Source organism: Eretmochelys imbricata, chromosome 8 (genome assembly GCF_965152235.1).
Source record: "Eretmochelys imbricata isolate rEreImb1 chromosome 8, rEreImb1.hap1, whole genome shotgun sequence".
Lineage (NCBI taxonomy): Eukaryota > Metazoa > Chordata > Testudines > Cheloniidae > Eretmochelys > Eretmochelys imbricata.
In genome coordinates, this window is record NC_135579.1 from 34986161 (window position 1) to 35004254 (window position 18094).

The 18094-nt window shown below is 40.6% G+C and overlaps 1 protein-coding gene across 1 annotated transcript in view; it reads right to left on the reverse strand.

Moving 5' to 3' along the window:
- Positions 1-8401: 8401 nt before the first annotated feature.
- Positions 8402-18094, reverse strand: part of DNAJC18 (DnaJ heat shock protein family (Hsp40) member C18) — a 39633-nt gene continuing 29940 nt past the window's right edge. The window contains exon 8 of the mRNA XM_077823543.1: positions 8402-8612. Coding sequence (XP_077679669.1) covers positions 8488-8612 — 125 coding nt within the window. The 3' untranslated portion in view covers positions 8402-8487. The remainder of the gene's footprint in view (positions 8613-18094) is intronic.

The following is an 18094-nucleotide window of genomic DNA, read 5'->3' on the forward strand; positions in this document are numbered from 1 at the left end:
AAGGAGGAGAGAGGGAAGCTGTGCAGGCTGACCCATAAACCCAGGTGTGGGGCAGCCCCAGCTTTGGTGTGTGACCTGTGCACCGGTGGCTAAGACAGATGGGGAAGGGAAGAGTCTCTCTCCAGTGCAGCAGCATTGCTGGGACTTTGGGAACTGGCTGCTAGGAGAGAGGGCCGGGGCATGGCTTGGGGTAGCACAGGCAAGGTGGCAAAAGGCCTGCAGGACAGGCCAGGTGAGGAATGGCCAAGGTGGTAGGGAAGGGAGGCCACGATAAGCCAAAGAGGCCAGCACAGTATCAGCTGCAGGGGCCTGCAAGCCAGAGGAGTAAGCATTCCTGCTAGGCAGCCTGCTCCTGGGAGCACTGACACTAAGTAAGGGAAGCCTGGGCAGAAAGAGAGTGAGTCAACCCTAGACATGTTGGGCCTAAAACCCATTTACACCTGTCAGTAAATTCAGTGTGGATTCACCTTCCTTATGCCTGTGTAAAGCAAAAGGAACATCAGACTCATGGAGCTGACACTGGAGCCATCAGACAGGTTCAGATGTAGAAGTGAATGGAGGATAAATGGTTATCTGCCTAGATTATAAACTCTTTAGGGCAGGGATCATCTTTGCTGGGTCTGGGTTTGTACAGCACCTAGCACAATAGGGTTCTGGTCTGTGACACGGGCTCAGAGGTGCTACAGCAACACAAATAATAATTAATGCCAATACCTAAGGTAGCATGGAAGGTGCTTCCCCCCTGGCTGTCACACAAAATTACCAGTCAACCAAAAGCACAGTGATATCTCTGGCTTTGTTAATGGAAGCATTGGGTTTTGTTTCTGGCGATGGTTAAAGGCACTGTTGCTATAGGAAAGCATCTTCAAAAAGGTGGATCTTATATTTCACCTGTACAGGAAGTTTTGGGCTTAGTAAATGGTGGGAAAATTGCTAAAATGTCATAGACAAGGCCCCTCCCTGTGATTTCTTCTTACGATAGGCAGGGCTCTGCTTCTAATAATATTCTGTTCTGATACCTGATCAAATGGTAGCCATTGCTGTATTGGTGACAGTTGAAAGCATAGCAAGAGATGAGATCACATGCAGGGGCATTATCTATACAAGACTTCAGTAATTCTCCCACTGCTGGTGCAGAATCCACGCTAGCACTGATCACGGTACAGGTGTTCTAACTACTGGTCTGAGCAGGAAATATAGGAGAGGAGCTAGGGAACACTGGTGCAACTCTGGAAAGATATGTTAAAGGAGCAGTTAGAAAGCAATGAGAATCTTACAGCAATAAGGTGACATCAAAGAATGTAGGTCTCATCTTCTAAATAGTTGTCATTCTGCTTAAAGCATGTTTCCCTCGCATGTTTCCCCAAAACTCCAGCCCCTCCCCCCAGCTGCATTAATGGCACTGATTCTGTTAAGGAAATAAAGTTGTATGGTGTCTGTTTATACTGAGAATCATTCTCCTTGTTTTTTCAGTAGTGACCCACTGGGAATGAGTCCAAGTTCTATGGAAAATGCAGTTGCACAGGTACTGATTTACTCATGTTAAATATATTTTTGATCTGTAGCTGGGCTGTACACAATGGATAACCTCTGTCAGCTGCTGATTAACAGGACTATTAAAAGCAAATGGTTTACATTTATGACCTTTGATGCCAAAGCACTATACTATGAAGTATTGGGGTACAGATCAGCAGCCAGCCCTGGCACGTCACACGACAGGGAGTAGGCAATTTTGCTAAGGAGCCTGGTGCAGTCAGCTACTTTGATCATGTGTGATAGGAGAGAGCGCAAGTAGAAATTCAGTTAAAAGGTACCTTCTGAAAGCTTCCTCCACATAGTAAACTCCAAGGTACTCAATTTATCAATATTGGAAGGCTTAAGGGATAAGTCAGTCCTTTGGGACTTAAGCATCTGGCTGTATCGGGGTTTAGGAACTTCCTCATGTGATGTTTCCAGCTGATGTACTTGAGTCTGCTAATGTTAACAGTTTACTGTGTGACAGTTAACTGTGAAATATTTCTCAAAGATTTGGGAAGAGGGAACAGATCAATTATCTTTATAGAAAGGCTAGATTGTTCGTTAGGAGTACTGACCTAGCTGCAACTGGCTAACATCATTACAGCTGGTCAGAAAATTTCCAACAAACCAAATGCTGATTCATTGCAGTGAAACGTTTTGTTGAATCTATTAAATGTTCACAAAAACTTTTGCCTCAATGCAAGCAGGTTTTTACTGGACAAGTGCCAGCATTGTAGGGTTCACAGCTCTGGCAGGGAGCCTACCAGTCCCTGGAATCCTGGCAGGCATCCCATGCCACAGAAGGGAACGTGCCAACCCTAAGCAGTACAATGGGTTTGGCTGTTTCTGCACTTCAAACTCCAGTGAGGCATAGGGATAGGGTCAGAAACACATTAAGCACTTATTCAGCTGTTTGGTACTCAGATCTGGTTTTAGGCTTGGCCTTAGCACCTCTTTTTCAGGCCTGACTCTGGCACAGACATAAGCACAAAACCGATGGAATGGTAGCTTCACTTACTACTTCCCATTGATAACTTTTGATGGCACTAGCTTTAGATATAGCCTTGTTAAATCTCATAACCCAAAGGAGTGCTTCAGGGAGCCCAGTAATAGCTCAGATCAACATTCCAAGATGAACAGCGTGACTCCATTACATTTAATACAAAAACTTCATCTTCTGATTAAGAGTACACAAGTCAAAACAAACTAAGGTCTCAAGAACTGAGCTGATTATTCAGACCCAACAATCAAGACAGAATTGATTTTTCCAGAATTCTTACTGTAGTAAGGACAGAACAGCTTATTTTCTAATCATCTAGTGTAACAATACAGAGAGGAAATATACACAAATATACAACTTATGTAAATTAGAACTGTACAATCAAGGTTCAATGGACTGATACACTATTACAGTATGGCCAATATGGATTTACTTAAGGTAAATGGAATATACATTCAGAAAATAAATACTTTAATATCTCCTACTGAAATAAGTTAAATAAATAGGAATACTAAGATTGCACTTTCCATTAAACAAAAGTTTGAAACCAACAAAATAAATGCTGCATCTTTTGATGCATCATGCGTGCTTAGGTAAGAAATAATTTATAATATCATCGGGAAATGCAAATCTTTCGTTTACATTACCACCTATATTTACCCACAAAGTGAGCATCTCTTTAGTTGGACAAATATTGAAGAAAATACATAGTTAATCCTGACTATAAATCTGTACGTTGTAACATTACTGCACTTTGCAATTTATCAAAGTGGAAAAACCGTTTCTAGTATCAATTAATTGATTACCGTGGGCTGCTCCTGTCAAAATCCAGTGCATCAGAGAAGATCACACAATAGAGCCATGTTTCCAAAGCACAGGGCCAAATTCTCCCTTTGGATACACGTATGAAACTGCCATTGGCTTAAACTATATTTGTGTGAGTACTCTAAGGATAGAGTTTGTACCTTATGTTGTCTCGGGGGCTGGCAAGAGGAAGAGAGATTGGGACTTTCAAGTGGATCATAGATAGGAAGACAGCGTTAATGGCTTGGTCTGAAAAGGTAATCTAGACTCTCCAAGGACAGCCTTCAAAAACTGCTTTGCTTTCTCTGCTTGGAAGAAAACAGGCTTTTCAAGTGGCAATGCTATGCTGCCCTGCCTTGTTCCCCACCCCTCCCGCTGCTTAAGAAGCCAAGAGTGTTCCATCTTTACAAGAAAACTGAAGAACCACTGCCTCAGGATTATGGCCACCAGTGGGACAGTGATTAATTTTTCATTACAAGTCTTTGTGGAAACCATTGCACATTGTCAATTTCACATGATAAAGCCCAAAACTCCACAACCATGTCTCTTTTCAGTATCTTTTCACCCACAGTATGTACATAAATTAGAATGTGAAATCCTTCATTTCTAAAAATATAATCATATTCACAAATCTATTGGAATTCTCATAGAAACAGCCCAGGGGGCTTACAAAGCTTCAAGCACCTTGTTAAAAGTAATAAATATCCTTACACAGCTCACATTTATATCATGGCAGGAAATATTAGAAGCCTAAATAAAAATGAACACGCCCTACTTGCTGCTCAGAAAAACACTCTAATTTAGAGACCAGGAAATAGAAGTTGATCACAATTTGGTAAATGCCTTCTGGTTAAAGAAAGCAGTTCATTTAACGAGTTACTGTTACCTTAAGAAATATTTGACTAGATTTGATCTATTTTATCTATTTCCTAGCAAAAACCGAAGTAGCGACAAACATTAGAACAAGACACTTTATGTTGCTAATTGTTTTTACTCACATTCCCTAGAATACTGGCATTGAAGTAGTCTCGGAGAAGGATTTTAATCTCTGATATGACTGGCCATGATTCTGAATACAGAACATCTTACTATTTTTTAAAACATCTCTTTACTTTTCAGTCTTGTTTTCCACTTAATCATGTTCTCTTCTTGAGTCCTACAGAAGACTCCTAAAATGATGGTGCTTCTTGTAGATCATGTCCTGCCTCTATAAAACACTTTAAGATTGTTGGATGAAAGGTGAAATATACTGTAAATACAAAATATTATGTAGGTATTCAAGTTATATACAGTACATGTTATATGTCTAACCAGCTCATAGCATTCAGTTTTCCTACCACATTTTTGATAGTACTGGGAGCATAAATTAGAAATAACTGGAGGATACTAAACTCGGTGTAAACACTGACCTGCTGTTCACATAAAATCTATTGTGGCATATATCAAATTACATATACAATGCTGTTTATAAAGTTTTTTAATATAAAGTCAAGTACAGCACTCAGATTAGGAAAACAGCAGAATTAAGGTCACCTGTGAAATGTTAATTTGGCACCCTTGTGAGCATGCACGATGATACAATCTTTAATTATATGAGGACATACTATTTTTTCCCCCTGCAGGATCCCTGCCTCATTCAGAGCACAGGATGGATGTTGCTCGCTGAATAAGCAGCTACTCAATATTTTGTTTTATCCTCATTGAGCAGTCTGTGGCGTCCATCCTTATTTTTACTGCACGCCATCCAAGCCCTGCATCAAATACAGATTTAATTTCTTTGTGGGTTTTCTATAGAACTTATCACTATAGTATTTGAGTGCTTCACAACCATCAATCAATCTATCTTCACAACACCCTTAGAGAAAAGCGGGTATTATTCCCATTTCACATATGGGGGGGCTGAGGCAGAGAGATTCCTGTCAAAAAAGTGTCCAAGGTGCCTGTAGTCTGATTTTTCAGAAAACTTCGTATTTTATAACACTTTATATGTTCAAAACACAGACTTCATCTACAATTGTGAGTGCTCAGCACTTCTGCAAATCAGCCCCCAGGTGTCTCAAATCAGACACTCACAAGATGACAAACAAACTAGTGGCCATCTGTGAAAAAAGTTCGGCTTAAGTGACTTGCCCAGCACCACACAAAAACTTTATGGCAGAGGCAGGGACAGAATCCAACTTTTCAAGCGCGGAATTCAGTTACCTTAACTATCAAACTATCCTTTCTCTTACTGCAATCCCATTTCATTCCCCACGCACCTTCCAATTTCTACAATAAACAGTCTTACAGACAACTGTCTCTATGCAACCCTGATTCATTTTTCCTCAGCACTGCATCCTGTACACTGAACGAGGCAGCAGTCCGGTGGGGGGGGGGAAAAAAAAAGTATGTGATCATGTAATTATAGACTGCAAAATAACGTACGCAGAGGCTGCACTAAAGCTGCATGGGCAACCTTAATTCTGCCATTTCTTAATTTTGGAGCCCATGACTTTGCAACTTTAACGTTATTCTCAGGTAGTATTTTGTATGTGATATCCTAGATTTAAAAAAAAAAAAAAGCAAATTGTGGCTACCTGCACTACCTATCGTGAGGTTTAAAAGTGGGTGGAGTATTGGATTAGTTCTTAGTGGAGAGGTGTCAACACATTACAAGAGTCACTATTACTAACAAGATCTGGGCTGAACATGGAGAAGCCTGCACTATCACTACAAGTAATGTACATAGTCCGTGGAAAAAGGCAATTTCATCCTCTAGAAGAGTCTGTTCAACAAATTTGTAGACAGAAAAAGAAAAGTATGATGAGTGCCTACCCCTTCTGCTGCTAAGTCAAGTCAAAGATTAAATACAACAGTCCAGAACATGGGGTGCAGCTAAGCTGCAGAGTCCTATTAAGGGTATAGGCATAAGTGGTTTAAAACCCACCTTTGGACAGCCTTGATCCTCCTGCAGCTGCATGCAGGCTGGTCTCTTTGTACTGTTAGAGGAGCTGAAAGGATGCTCTAATTTACACCAGGCTGAAATAGTTATAAGGGGCCAAAATGCAACTGAGGATTGAAACGTTGCAGAAGCATCTGGGCCATGCCCTCTTTTCCCAGCTACATTGGCTGCAGGGTGGTTGTGTGGAATAAGAGCCTCTACATCAGATCTAGTCCACTGGAGGATCAGCCTTACAGTTCTTAGGCCAGTTAAACTAGATTATAATGGTAATGCAGTACACAGTAGCTGCCCTGCACTAGAGGAACACAGCCAGTAACTTGATTATTTGTAGTAACATTTTGTTCTCTTAACATAAGAGCATAAGAATGGCCATACTGGGTCAGACCAAAGGTCCATCCAGCCCAGTATCCCGTCTACTGACGGTGGCCAATGCCAAGTGCCCCAGAGGGAGTGAACCTAACAGGTAATGATCTAGTGATCTCTCTCCTGCCATCTATCTTCACCCTCTGACAAACAGAGGCTAGGGACACCATTCCTTACCCATCCTGGCTAATAGCCATTAATGGACTTAACTTCCATGAATTTATCCAGTTCTCTTTTAAACCCTGTTATAGTCCTAGCCTTCACAACCTCCTCAGGCAAGGAGTTCCACAGGTTGACTGTGCACTGAGTGAAGAAGAACTTCCTTTTATTTGTTTTAAACCTGCTACCCATTAATTTCATTTGGTGGCCCCTAGTTCTTATATTATGGGAACAAGTAAACAATTTTTCCTTATTCACTTTCTCCACACCACTCATGACTTTACATATGAGTACATCTCTTTCTCAGCCTTCCATTAAATGTCAGATTTTATAAAAGAGAATTATAAAACAGGAGAGTAATAAATTAGTATTACAAAGAAAAAAATTCAATCTCTAGAGTGAAACATGCATGACAATTGCACATCAAAGCAAGAATGTGTTAAATAAGAACTGTATCAAAAAACTGCCTGGAGAATCTCTGTTGGAGCAAGAAAGAGAAGGCTTGGAGATAAAATCAAACTAGACAATAAGCTTAAAAATAAAAATACTGTGCCACTGAATAGAATACACGAGAACAATGTATCTGGCTGCATCCTCTTCTCCAGTGGCTTGGCAGTCATAAGAATCCACCTAAGATTCCTTTCCTACTGTAAAGTTAAGAAATTATCACCTCTTGTAAGTTTCTGATTACAATGAAACTCTCAAAGTTTGAGCTTGTTTTCTTAGTTAGTTGGGGGAAAGCTTCTCCCACTCATTGCAAAAGAGATGGGATACACCTTTGCTTAATTAGATCCACTGGCATCCTTCAAATTTAGCTAAAGAATAGCTGTAATTTTCACAATTAATGTTATCATTGCAAGTTTTCCATGTGAGAGAAAAGGATAAATGGGTGAGTTCAAATGAGACATTGTGGCAAGAGCAGGGACTCCAGGAATGCATCCCACATGCACAGAAATGAATGTTAGCAACTGAAATATGCTATTGCAGAAATAAACAATTTCCAAATTCCTACTGGCAATCTGGATTAATTACATCACTAATTATAAAAGAATAGTATAAGTTTGGATCTAAATTCAGCAAAGCACATAACACATGCTTAATTTTAAGCACATGCTTAAATCTCACTGACTTCAATGAGACCTAAGTACATACTTAGGTACTTAGCTGAATCAAGGCTTTGATGAATACCTGAGGTAAGCACTGGAAAGTAGAATGGAGCAGGGAGTATGCCCTCTCTCAATTTTTTTTCACAAGCCATTTTGGATGCAAGGACATCAGCTTCAGATGAATATGGGAATGTCAGCATATAACTGAAAACTACATCGCCTGAATGACTGAGTGTGGTCTATGTCCAAATAAAATACAGGGTATATGGGATATTATGTACACTTTCCTGGGAAGCAAAGTTGCTTGGGTGGCAGAAAAACTATATCAAATGAAGACTGGTGCCAAACTAAGCTACATTTTAGGGAGTTAATTTACATTGAATACCATTGGTTTTTGGAACCAACCAGAGTATACAGTATATTAGAGCAAATACTGTGTCTATGGCTCAGGGTTGCCCAGTTCGGTGAACATTACAAAGTTACCAATTATTAAAACTCTACATTAGGCTCTTTTTCTTTTCTTTTTTTAATAAATACAAAGGAAAATAGAAACAAGTTAAAACAGCAATAAATAACCCAGGATTTGTCTGGCCTACTCAGCCCCCCTTGTGAAGTCCAATAAGATTGGAGAGCTTTTCACAGTGCTCAAGTTTCAGTGACTCCGCTTTCTGTTTTAATCGCTCATCTCTGTATAATCTGGCCAAATTCGACAAGTCAGATTCTGAAAGATGAAAAAGATAACATTAGAACAAAGCTACTGAGCCTGATGTGTATAATCATGTTTAATGCTTCATTTTCCTCAATACATTTTTATAAGATTAATAAAATCCTATAACTTTTTAGCAGTTATCTTTACGGAGACGTTGTCAGCCCAAATTGGGCTAGGCATTTAGGAAAGTAAAAACAAATATTTCCATCATTATTTAAAATTTTAACTGTATGAAATAAACCATCTCCTGCAGTGTTTGTAATCCAAACACTGCAGCCTTGTGCTAGTGTATGAGAACCAGAAAATGAAACTGAGTAGACATCAAAAATGAAACTGATTGTCTATTTTCATTGTCCACAAAGAAAAATACAAAATGTAAACAAACAGCATAGTGCAGTAGTGCCCAAACTGTGAGGCGTGCACCTCTTGGGGGCACGGAGGAACATTGGGGGGGGCGGGGGGTGAGGGGGAGGGAAATGAACAAGGGAGCAACTACACTGCCTAAATCCTAAACTGCCTAATTCCATTCACTGAAAAATTATTTTTAGTCTTTCTGATTTGCTCACTAATATAATTTTTTCCTTAAGGAAATTACCAATTGAAAACAGTTACATGTACCTATGGAGAATGGCAGACACGGATTTCTGAACAGGTCAGAAAAGTTTCCTTATGCACAAGCTACCTGATGTCATTCAATTTGTTTGAAGAACTTCACACAGCAGTCAGATATCACAGCCAACAGGCTGATTCAGCATGGAAAGAACCTCACAATGGGACAAATCTTGTAGTCGCTACTCTGTCCCATGAAATCTATGGAAGTTTTGATTGAGTAGTGACTGTAGGACTTTGTTCTTTTATTTATTGAATGACTCTATACACTGACAAGCATCAAGGATTTTTATTTTGAATCAGGAACCCATTCCTCCATTCCCGAACACTAAAATACCATCCACTGAGTACAGCATGCACCTGACAGACACACATGGATTTGGAGCAGGCACTTGTATAAGAACATGTTTTCAGATGTCAGCCAAGACTAGGCTGGTCTCAGCACAGCGGGACTCTCAGTCAACTAGTTTTAAAATGAAAGCTTATTGAAATGAAGTCCCTTTGTTACAAGTTCTCTCATGGGGGTCAAACTTCTTACTGTGGGATGTTTACACCTTTGCTGGTATGAATTTCATCATGTAAATCTCCTATACTTTATCTGATTCTTTATGCTGATTTGTCCTTATACCTGTATCTTTTAATATCCAGTTAAAATTTATAAAGGAAAATAATGTAATATGGTATTCATCAAATATGTTGTTTCAATGTCATATTTTAACCCTCTATTTTCAGTTGTCTTTATTTGGTGTTCTTGGGTCCTGAATTTTGTTAACTTCAGTCTTACACAGAAATTGCTCTACCACAACAGACTAACGGTCCATCCAAATCTGGTATCCTTCCTTCAGCCTATATCAGGTGTTTTAAAGGACAAAAAGCCACAGCACACCCAGCCTATTGTGCAATACTAAGCCACAAGAGGAGAAACACTGCCTGCAGCTGGCAATCAAATCTTTTAAAATAAATAAGAGGCACCAAAAAAGTGACCGGCCGACCATGTGCTTTAGTGGACTAGCAGGCTGTTGAATGACTACTTTGTAGTCTCCATTAATGAGGTAGACAGACAGCAGACGGAAACCTTTTCAATGGTCAGATCAAAGACAATACAATATCCATTGTTCCTGTAGTTTTAACTTTGCAAAATTGTATATATCTATATCCATCAGCAACGAAGTAAACTCCAGTAAATAAAACAAACTACCTACTATCAATAAGTACTCATTTAACAAAATGCATGGCCCAAATGAGGCTAAACATCTGAACAGAAAGGAATTAATGGACCAAAGTTACAAAACAGCTAATTAAAGGTCTCCAGAGAACTTTTCTCCATGACTGTGTTTTGCATTCAAACAGTTTATTTTTACAAACTTGGCTGTCTAAAGTTAGCACAGTCTCAGCTGTACTCATTACTGGCTCACCGGACCAGATGATAATCATTCTTAAACGGTTTTTAATTACTGTGGTGTCCTCAGTCAACTGCTAATCTCGAACACTGTAAATATAGTTGCAGATGTGTTTCTAACGTATACCATGGCTAATTATGGGAGCATATGTTTTTGCTCTTTAGTTAACAGAATGGCAAAATTGTAATGTTTTCCTTTGCTGGGCACAATGGTCCTAGGAAACATCTCTCTTAAATTTGTGGATTTTAGAGAGGTCCTAGATCCTCAACTGCTATAAATCTGCATTGAAGTCAATGGATCTCAACCATTTACACTAGCTGAGGATCTGGCTCCTATTACAACCATATGTTATCAAAGAGAAGGTTTTGGAGTGACTTGATGACAGTCTATGAATACCTATATGGGGAAAAGAAATTTTACAATCAATGGCTCTTCAATCTAGCAGGCAAAGGTACAACAAGATCCAACGGCTGGGACTTGAAGAGGGGCACATTCAGACTAGAAATAAGGCACACATTTTTGACAGTGAGAATACTTAACCACTGGAACAACTTAACAAGGGTTGTGGTGGATTCTCCATCACTGGCAATGTTAAAATCAAGGTGAGAGGTTTTTGTAAAAGATAGCTGTAGTTGAACTAGAGCATATTGGACTTGAAGCAGGAATTAATTCAGGGAAGTCCTATGGCCCTCATCATGCAGGAGGTTGGACTAGATGATTACATTGGTCCCCTCTGGCCTTACAATCTATTAACCTTAAATATGGAGCAACCATTGCCATCTCATAATACATACAGCCCTACTAGAGTCTGAAGGCTTGTTTACACTAGCACATTCCATGTCAGCAACAGGCATATTCCTTCTCCCCATGATTGTGCAGTGTACTATCCACTGGCTCGCTTCCCCTCCCCACCTCACCTTAAGATGTGCTTTGGGCTGAAAGCTAATGTACAAATGTAAAATGATGAGTGGAAGATTATTTGCATTTATGAACTTGGATCTTCTCCTCCCTCTAACTCTCAGACCCTTTTAGACTTGCAAACTCTGGGGCATGTAATTTTAGAAACGTAGGGTTAAAAGGGACTGCAAAAGGTCATTGAGTCGACTCCCTCAGCAGGACCAAGTATACCTAAACCATCCTTGACAAGTGTTTGTCCAATCTGTTCTTAAAAACCTCCCAATGATGGGGATTCCACAATTTCCTTGGACGCCTATTCCAGAGCTTTACCATCCTTACAATAAAAGTTTTTCCTAATATCTAACCTATATCTGCCTTGTTGCCGATTAAGTCCACTACTTCTTGTCCTATCTTCAGTGGACATGCAGAACAACAGATCACCGTCCTCTTTTTAAACAGCCCTTAACATATTTGAAGACTGTTATCAGGTGCTTCCCTCCCAGCCCCCCAGTCTTCTTTTCTCAAGACTAAACATACCAAGTGGTTTTAACCTTTCCTCATGGGTGAGGTTTTCTAAATCTTTTATCACCTTTGTGGCTCTCCTCTGGACTCCCTCCAATTTATCCACATTTTTCCTAAAGTCCAAAATTGGACACAGTACTCCAGCTGAAGCCTCACCAGTGCTGTGCAGAGTGGGATAATTATCTCCCATGTCTTACATATGACACTTGTGTTAATAAATCCCAGAATACTAGCCTTTTTTGCAACTGCATCCCTTTGTTGATTCATATTCAATTCACTATAACCTCCAAATCCTTCTAATCCATACTGCCACCAGCTAGTTATTCACCATTTTGTAGCTATGCCTTTGATTTTTCCTTCATAAGCTTAGTACTTTGCATTTGTCTTTATTAAATTTCATCTTGTTGATTTCAAACCACTTCTCTAATTTGTGATGGTCATTTTGAGTTCTACTCCTGGCCTCCAAAGTGATTGCAACCATTTCCAGCTTTGCATTCCTTGGCTCTGGAGACCTTTGTAGAACTACATGAAGGAGATCAGCTATGTGCTTAATGTAAGTATCCTGAAGCCAACTGAAGTATTTGACAGCACAAATTCTATAAAACAATTATTCGCTGAAGAAGAATGTTCACGTAAGGAAGATACTGTTCTTCTTCGTTTAAAAACTTGAAGGTCCCAGGGTGCTGGTTAAACAAGAAATTGCATGGTGCAATGGCTCTAAATCTTAAGAGTATGAGAAATGATAATCCCAGGATCATCAGCACAAGATAAGCAGACTAAACTAGACATTTCTTCCACCCTATGCTGTGAAACCAAAAGTACCATTTCCTGTCCAGAGACAGACAGACAGACAGGCTTGGACACAGCTAGGGACTCAATATAGATTCAACTGAGACAAAGGACTGAAAGGTGCATGCAGACTGACGTGTTCCCCTACCCTGAAGCACAAGACTGGAGCAGACTGCGGAAGCTTGCACTGCCACAACCTCTGGTGTAGCCCATTCTGTGCACAGGGATTTCGGTCTTCAGCACAGGGCTCTTCATCTGGCACATTTCACCAGCACCAAGTCATTTTATCAAATCTTTTTATGTAAAAGGAAAAGACCCAAACCTGTATTCAAGTATACAACTGAAATAATTTGCAATGCCTTATAAAATGCCATAGATGCCTAAAGTCAATAGTGGACCAGGAAATGGTAGGCCACCATCAAATAAGCCAACAGCCAATAGCAACCTATAGAGACATGTGATTGCCCTTCCAAAAGTAACTCTGGAAAGGTGGAAGACTCACAAGGGGCCAAGGACATTCACTAGGAGAAAGAACTCAAAATGTAAACCTGCATCCATGTTTGTTGCGCTTATTCGTTGCAATTTCTGTACCAGAACAGCACATGGCTTGCATGGACAGGAGAGTGGGACGGGAACTGCACACACCTTTCCCTCTAGAACCCAATCACAGTGCAGGTGATTCAACAAGGCAATAGTGACTCCGCAATCTCTTAATCCAAGACCTGTAGTGAGGGGGCATGGCAACAGGGACAGGCAGAGGATGCTGTTGGAAGTCCTTAGTCACAATCCTGCACACAGGTTGAATGGGAGTGATGGCCATTAGTCATAGCTGGATGCCACGTTTGTATCCTTCTCAAGTGTCAGAGCAGCCCTATCTAGGAACAGTGCTGCTCGTTTCAAAGGGGGAGTGGGATGGAGAAAGGACCCTAAAAAATGCTTGCTCCACCCAAACCTGTTAGTGTCCCACATGACTGGTCACCCAGCTTTTCTGCAGTCAAAATATAAGGAAGACAAACAACGTTTGCAACTTGGAATATTCACATGCTCCTCAACAGAGGCGATGGACCTGAGCATAGGACCACTGTATTTGGCAAAGTATTGGTGCAGTACAATACAGATGTTGCTGGGCTCAGTGAGACAAGACTTACTTCTTCTAGCTGCAACTCACCAGCGAGCGCTAGTTACACTTTTTACTGGATTGGCAAATCTGAGGATGAATGCCGATGCACTGGGTGGGATTTGCCATCCAGACTTTGATTGCCTGCAGATTTGAGTCACTGCTGGAGGGTGTTAATGACACATTTATGCTCCTTTGCACTGGCTTGCTAACAGTCATGCTACTGTCACCAGTGTATAGGCACCAAACAATGATCTACCCAGATGAGGATACGGAGGACTTCTATCAAACCCTTGATAACGTTGTCAGGTTGGCCCCACAGAATAATAAACTGATGGTTCCAATCATGCCTGTCATTAAAATGGCCAAAAACTATGAATCATGGGGAATGTATAGAGTTCGCATTGCCAACTCCATGACGACCTAATGGTTTGCTACTACTTTCCAAATGCACTGAATACAACCTAATCATCACCAACAACGTTTCAACAGGCCCACAAGTATATGACCTGAATGCATCCTTGTTCAAAACACTGGGACATGATTATGTTACTATATGGTGAAGAAATCTCTGCCATGTCAGGCTCACTTGCATCATGAGAGGCGCTGACTTCTAGTCAGCCCATAGACTCATGAGAAGTCAAATGTTCCTCTGTAGTGTTCTCAGCAACACTGATAGCAACTCAAGCCAGCGAAGAATATCAGTATTTCAAGCCTGGAAAACCATGACAAACAGTCTGAATTCCAACAGAAACTCATGGGAGCATTTCCCTCAGTTACAGAAGCCTCAGTGGACATTGAGGCAGTCTGGAAACATTCTGGGGACACAATATATAACATGGCTGCTAAAGTTCTCTGCTTCATTAAGAGGAAATATCAGGACTGATTTGTTGAGAAGGACCCCAAAGTATGTCAGCTCTTGAACTCACTGCATGCTACCCATCAAGCCTACATAGAGCACAAGGATTCAGCAGCTAGAAAAGCTGCATACCACCAAACAAAAACAATGGTTCAGACCAGAATTCGGCAAATAACAAAAACAGTGATGAGAAAATAAAACTGCAGAGTTACAACTGGCAGCAGACTGCAAAGACACTAAAAGCTTTTTTTGCTGGTGTTCATGTTATATACGGCACCATGTGCAACAAGATAAGCCCTGTATGCAAACTGCACTGCAATCGACCCTTAGCTGGAAAAAAAAAAAATTCTTGAGTGATGGACAGAATATTTCAGTTTGCTTCTTAATCACCCTTCCCAACATTTCTTAGGAAGTAATTAATGCTCTTACACAATGCTTCTTAAAAGAAAAAACTAGCAATAACCCCCACTTTACATGAGATCACCACAGCCACAGGAGATGTCACAAGGGAAAGCACCTGGACCAGATGACATTCCAACAGGGTGGCTATCACTATGCAAAGCACCTCAGATGGCTCTTCCATATTATCTGGGAGCAAGAGTTGGTGCCACAGACTCTCAAGGCTGCCAACCTCATCTACCTCTATAAACATAAAAATGATAGGGCAAATTGTGATGATGACTGTGGCATTTCCCTACTCTGTTGCTGGGAAAATTCATGAACAGGTCATATTGAAAATATGATATCGGACCCCTTTCTGCTCACCAATGCCACCAAAGAAGGTTGCATGCTGGTGCCCATATTCTTTTCCATTCTTTTTTGGCTATGCTTATGGATGCATTTCATGACATTGACAGGAGTATTTATCCAGTTCCATGCAGATGGGAAGTTGTTCAACCTGCAATGCTTCTGCGCTCACACAAAAGTGGCAGATTTACTTTTTAAAGACCTTTTAATTGCTGATGCTCCCTCGGTTGACAACATTCAACTTATATCTGATCACTTTGCTCATGCAATCATTTTGATTTCACCATCAGCCTAAAGAAAACTGACATACCATACCAATTTGTTCTGGGACATGTGGAGGTCTACCCAATTGTTAGGATCAACAATGCTCCTCTCAAGTCCATGGAGAAGTTTTGCTACCTTAGGTGTATGATTTCACAGAATGCCACATTTGATAATGAAATTACCCACTGCATAACCAAGGCCAGCACTGCATTTGGAATGCTGTCACACCACCTATAGAACAATAGGAATGTCAAAATAAACACAAAGCTAAAAGTCTATCAAGCAGTCATGCTTACAATGCTTCTATATGATTGAGGGACATGACATGACAATATAGTGCTGCCACATTAGGTCACTTGTTCAGTTCCATACATGCTGTCTTTGGTCTATTTGCAGGATCAAGTGGTTGGACAGGATTCCCAATATTGAAATCTTTAATTGTTGTTGGATGTCTGGCATTCAAAGCACGCTCATAAAAACTCAGCTGCCTTAATCTGGGCATCTCATTCGTATGTCCAACTTGAGAATACCCAAGGCCATATTTTAGGGCAGAGGTAATCAAACTTTTTTTTTTCGCAGACCACTTGAAAATTGCTGAGGGTCTCGGCGGACCACTTAATGATCTTTTCAAATGTTGTTTGTACCAATTTGTTCTACAAATTAAAGCACACAACTCATATGTTAATATCAGTAGTCTTACCTTTCTAATGCAATAGATGTGCCCTCTCTCCCCCACTGCAGCAGCCCCCGAGCTGGGGCTGGGAAGGAGAGGGGGTCTCTCCCCAGCAGCCGCAGCCCTGGAGCTGGGGAAAATTGCCTCTTTCTCTGGCCGACGCAGCCCTGCATGTCCCAAATTCCCCACACCTCTTCTTCTCACCCCTCAACTTCTTTCTCACCACTGCCCCTTACCCCTATTTCCCCCAAGGCCACCACCTCACCTTACATGTGCATCTTCTCAGGGTCCAGGCACCTAATTAGTGGAGCCACGCCTGCGCAGCTCCACTAATTAGGTGGGTGGGCCTTCATTTTCTCGTGCGCGACTGCCCAGGCGCACACCTTAGAGGGAACTATCTGAGGACCACCTGAATGGAGCTTGTGGACCACTGGTGGTCTGCAGACCACAGTTTGAGAACCTCTGTTTTAGGGTCAGATAAAGCAAGACATCTGTTCTCCTGGTGGTCAGTATAAATTATATAAAGACACACTGAAGTCAAAGCTGAAAGCATATCAGGTTGACCTGAGCAACTGGGAAGGAAGAGCCCACAACAGAGCAAGGTGGCAGCAGATTTGTCATGTCGCTGTTATATGCTTTGAAGCAAGGCCCATTAACACCTTATGTGAAAAACAAGAATAGCACTAAGCAACGAATAAAAGCAATGGTATTGGATAATCCTGTGTGTCTCAGATGTAACCATGTTTGTGGTTCCTGTATTGGTCTGCCTCACATATATGTGTTCACCTACAGTGTTTGCTGAATCCTTGTATGTAGACATTGACGTGAGACTCCATTATCATTGTATTCAAGTTCATAGACAGCCATGTTGTATCTACAGGCTGGTATTGTGTCCACAAGTACCCAAAAATCATGAGTTGGGCCTCTCAAAATCATGAGTAGCAGCTTAAAAATCATGATATTTGAGAAACAAAAACAAAAAACAAACTTACATGCCTCTTGGGTTCTTTTAACTTGATTTCTGGTTTTTGGGCCTTCAAGATTTTCTCTGCAGTCAAAATGGCTAGGTTTTTGTTTGTTTTTTAAGGAAAGCTGAGAGTCTCACATAAATCACCTGAATCCAGGAGCTGGGGCTTTTTAAAACACCAAACATTATGAAACTTGTGAGAAGATTACCAGAGTTGGCAACATTGTTGTTGCCTCTTTGTTGATACAGCAAATATTGTTTGGACAAGGCATGTGCTCTACAATGTTTGTGCCATATTGACCTGATTGCTGGACATAATAGGAGATCAATCAAAAGCAAAAAGTTTGTTAAAACATGTTCAGGTTGACATTTATAGGGATACTATTAACTTAAAAAGAAAAACTTCTATGTGAAAGTGGTTTAACTTACTATTACTAAAACACTTATGATGATAAATGTTTCTCTCTTTTTTTCAGTATACTATGCACTTTGTCTAGTTATTTCAATTATGGAAATTCAAACTTGTGATTCCACATATAACTTGGTCCCCTTGTGTGTGTATATTTTGTTAAAATGTAAGAAAGGGACAAGGACTGCATCTTTGTTCTATGCACATCAATTCAGATATCAGTACTATATGGTGTTAAAGT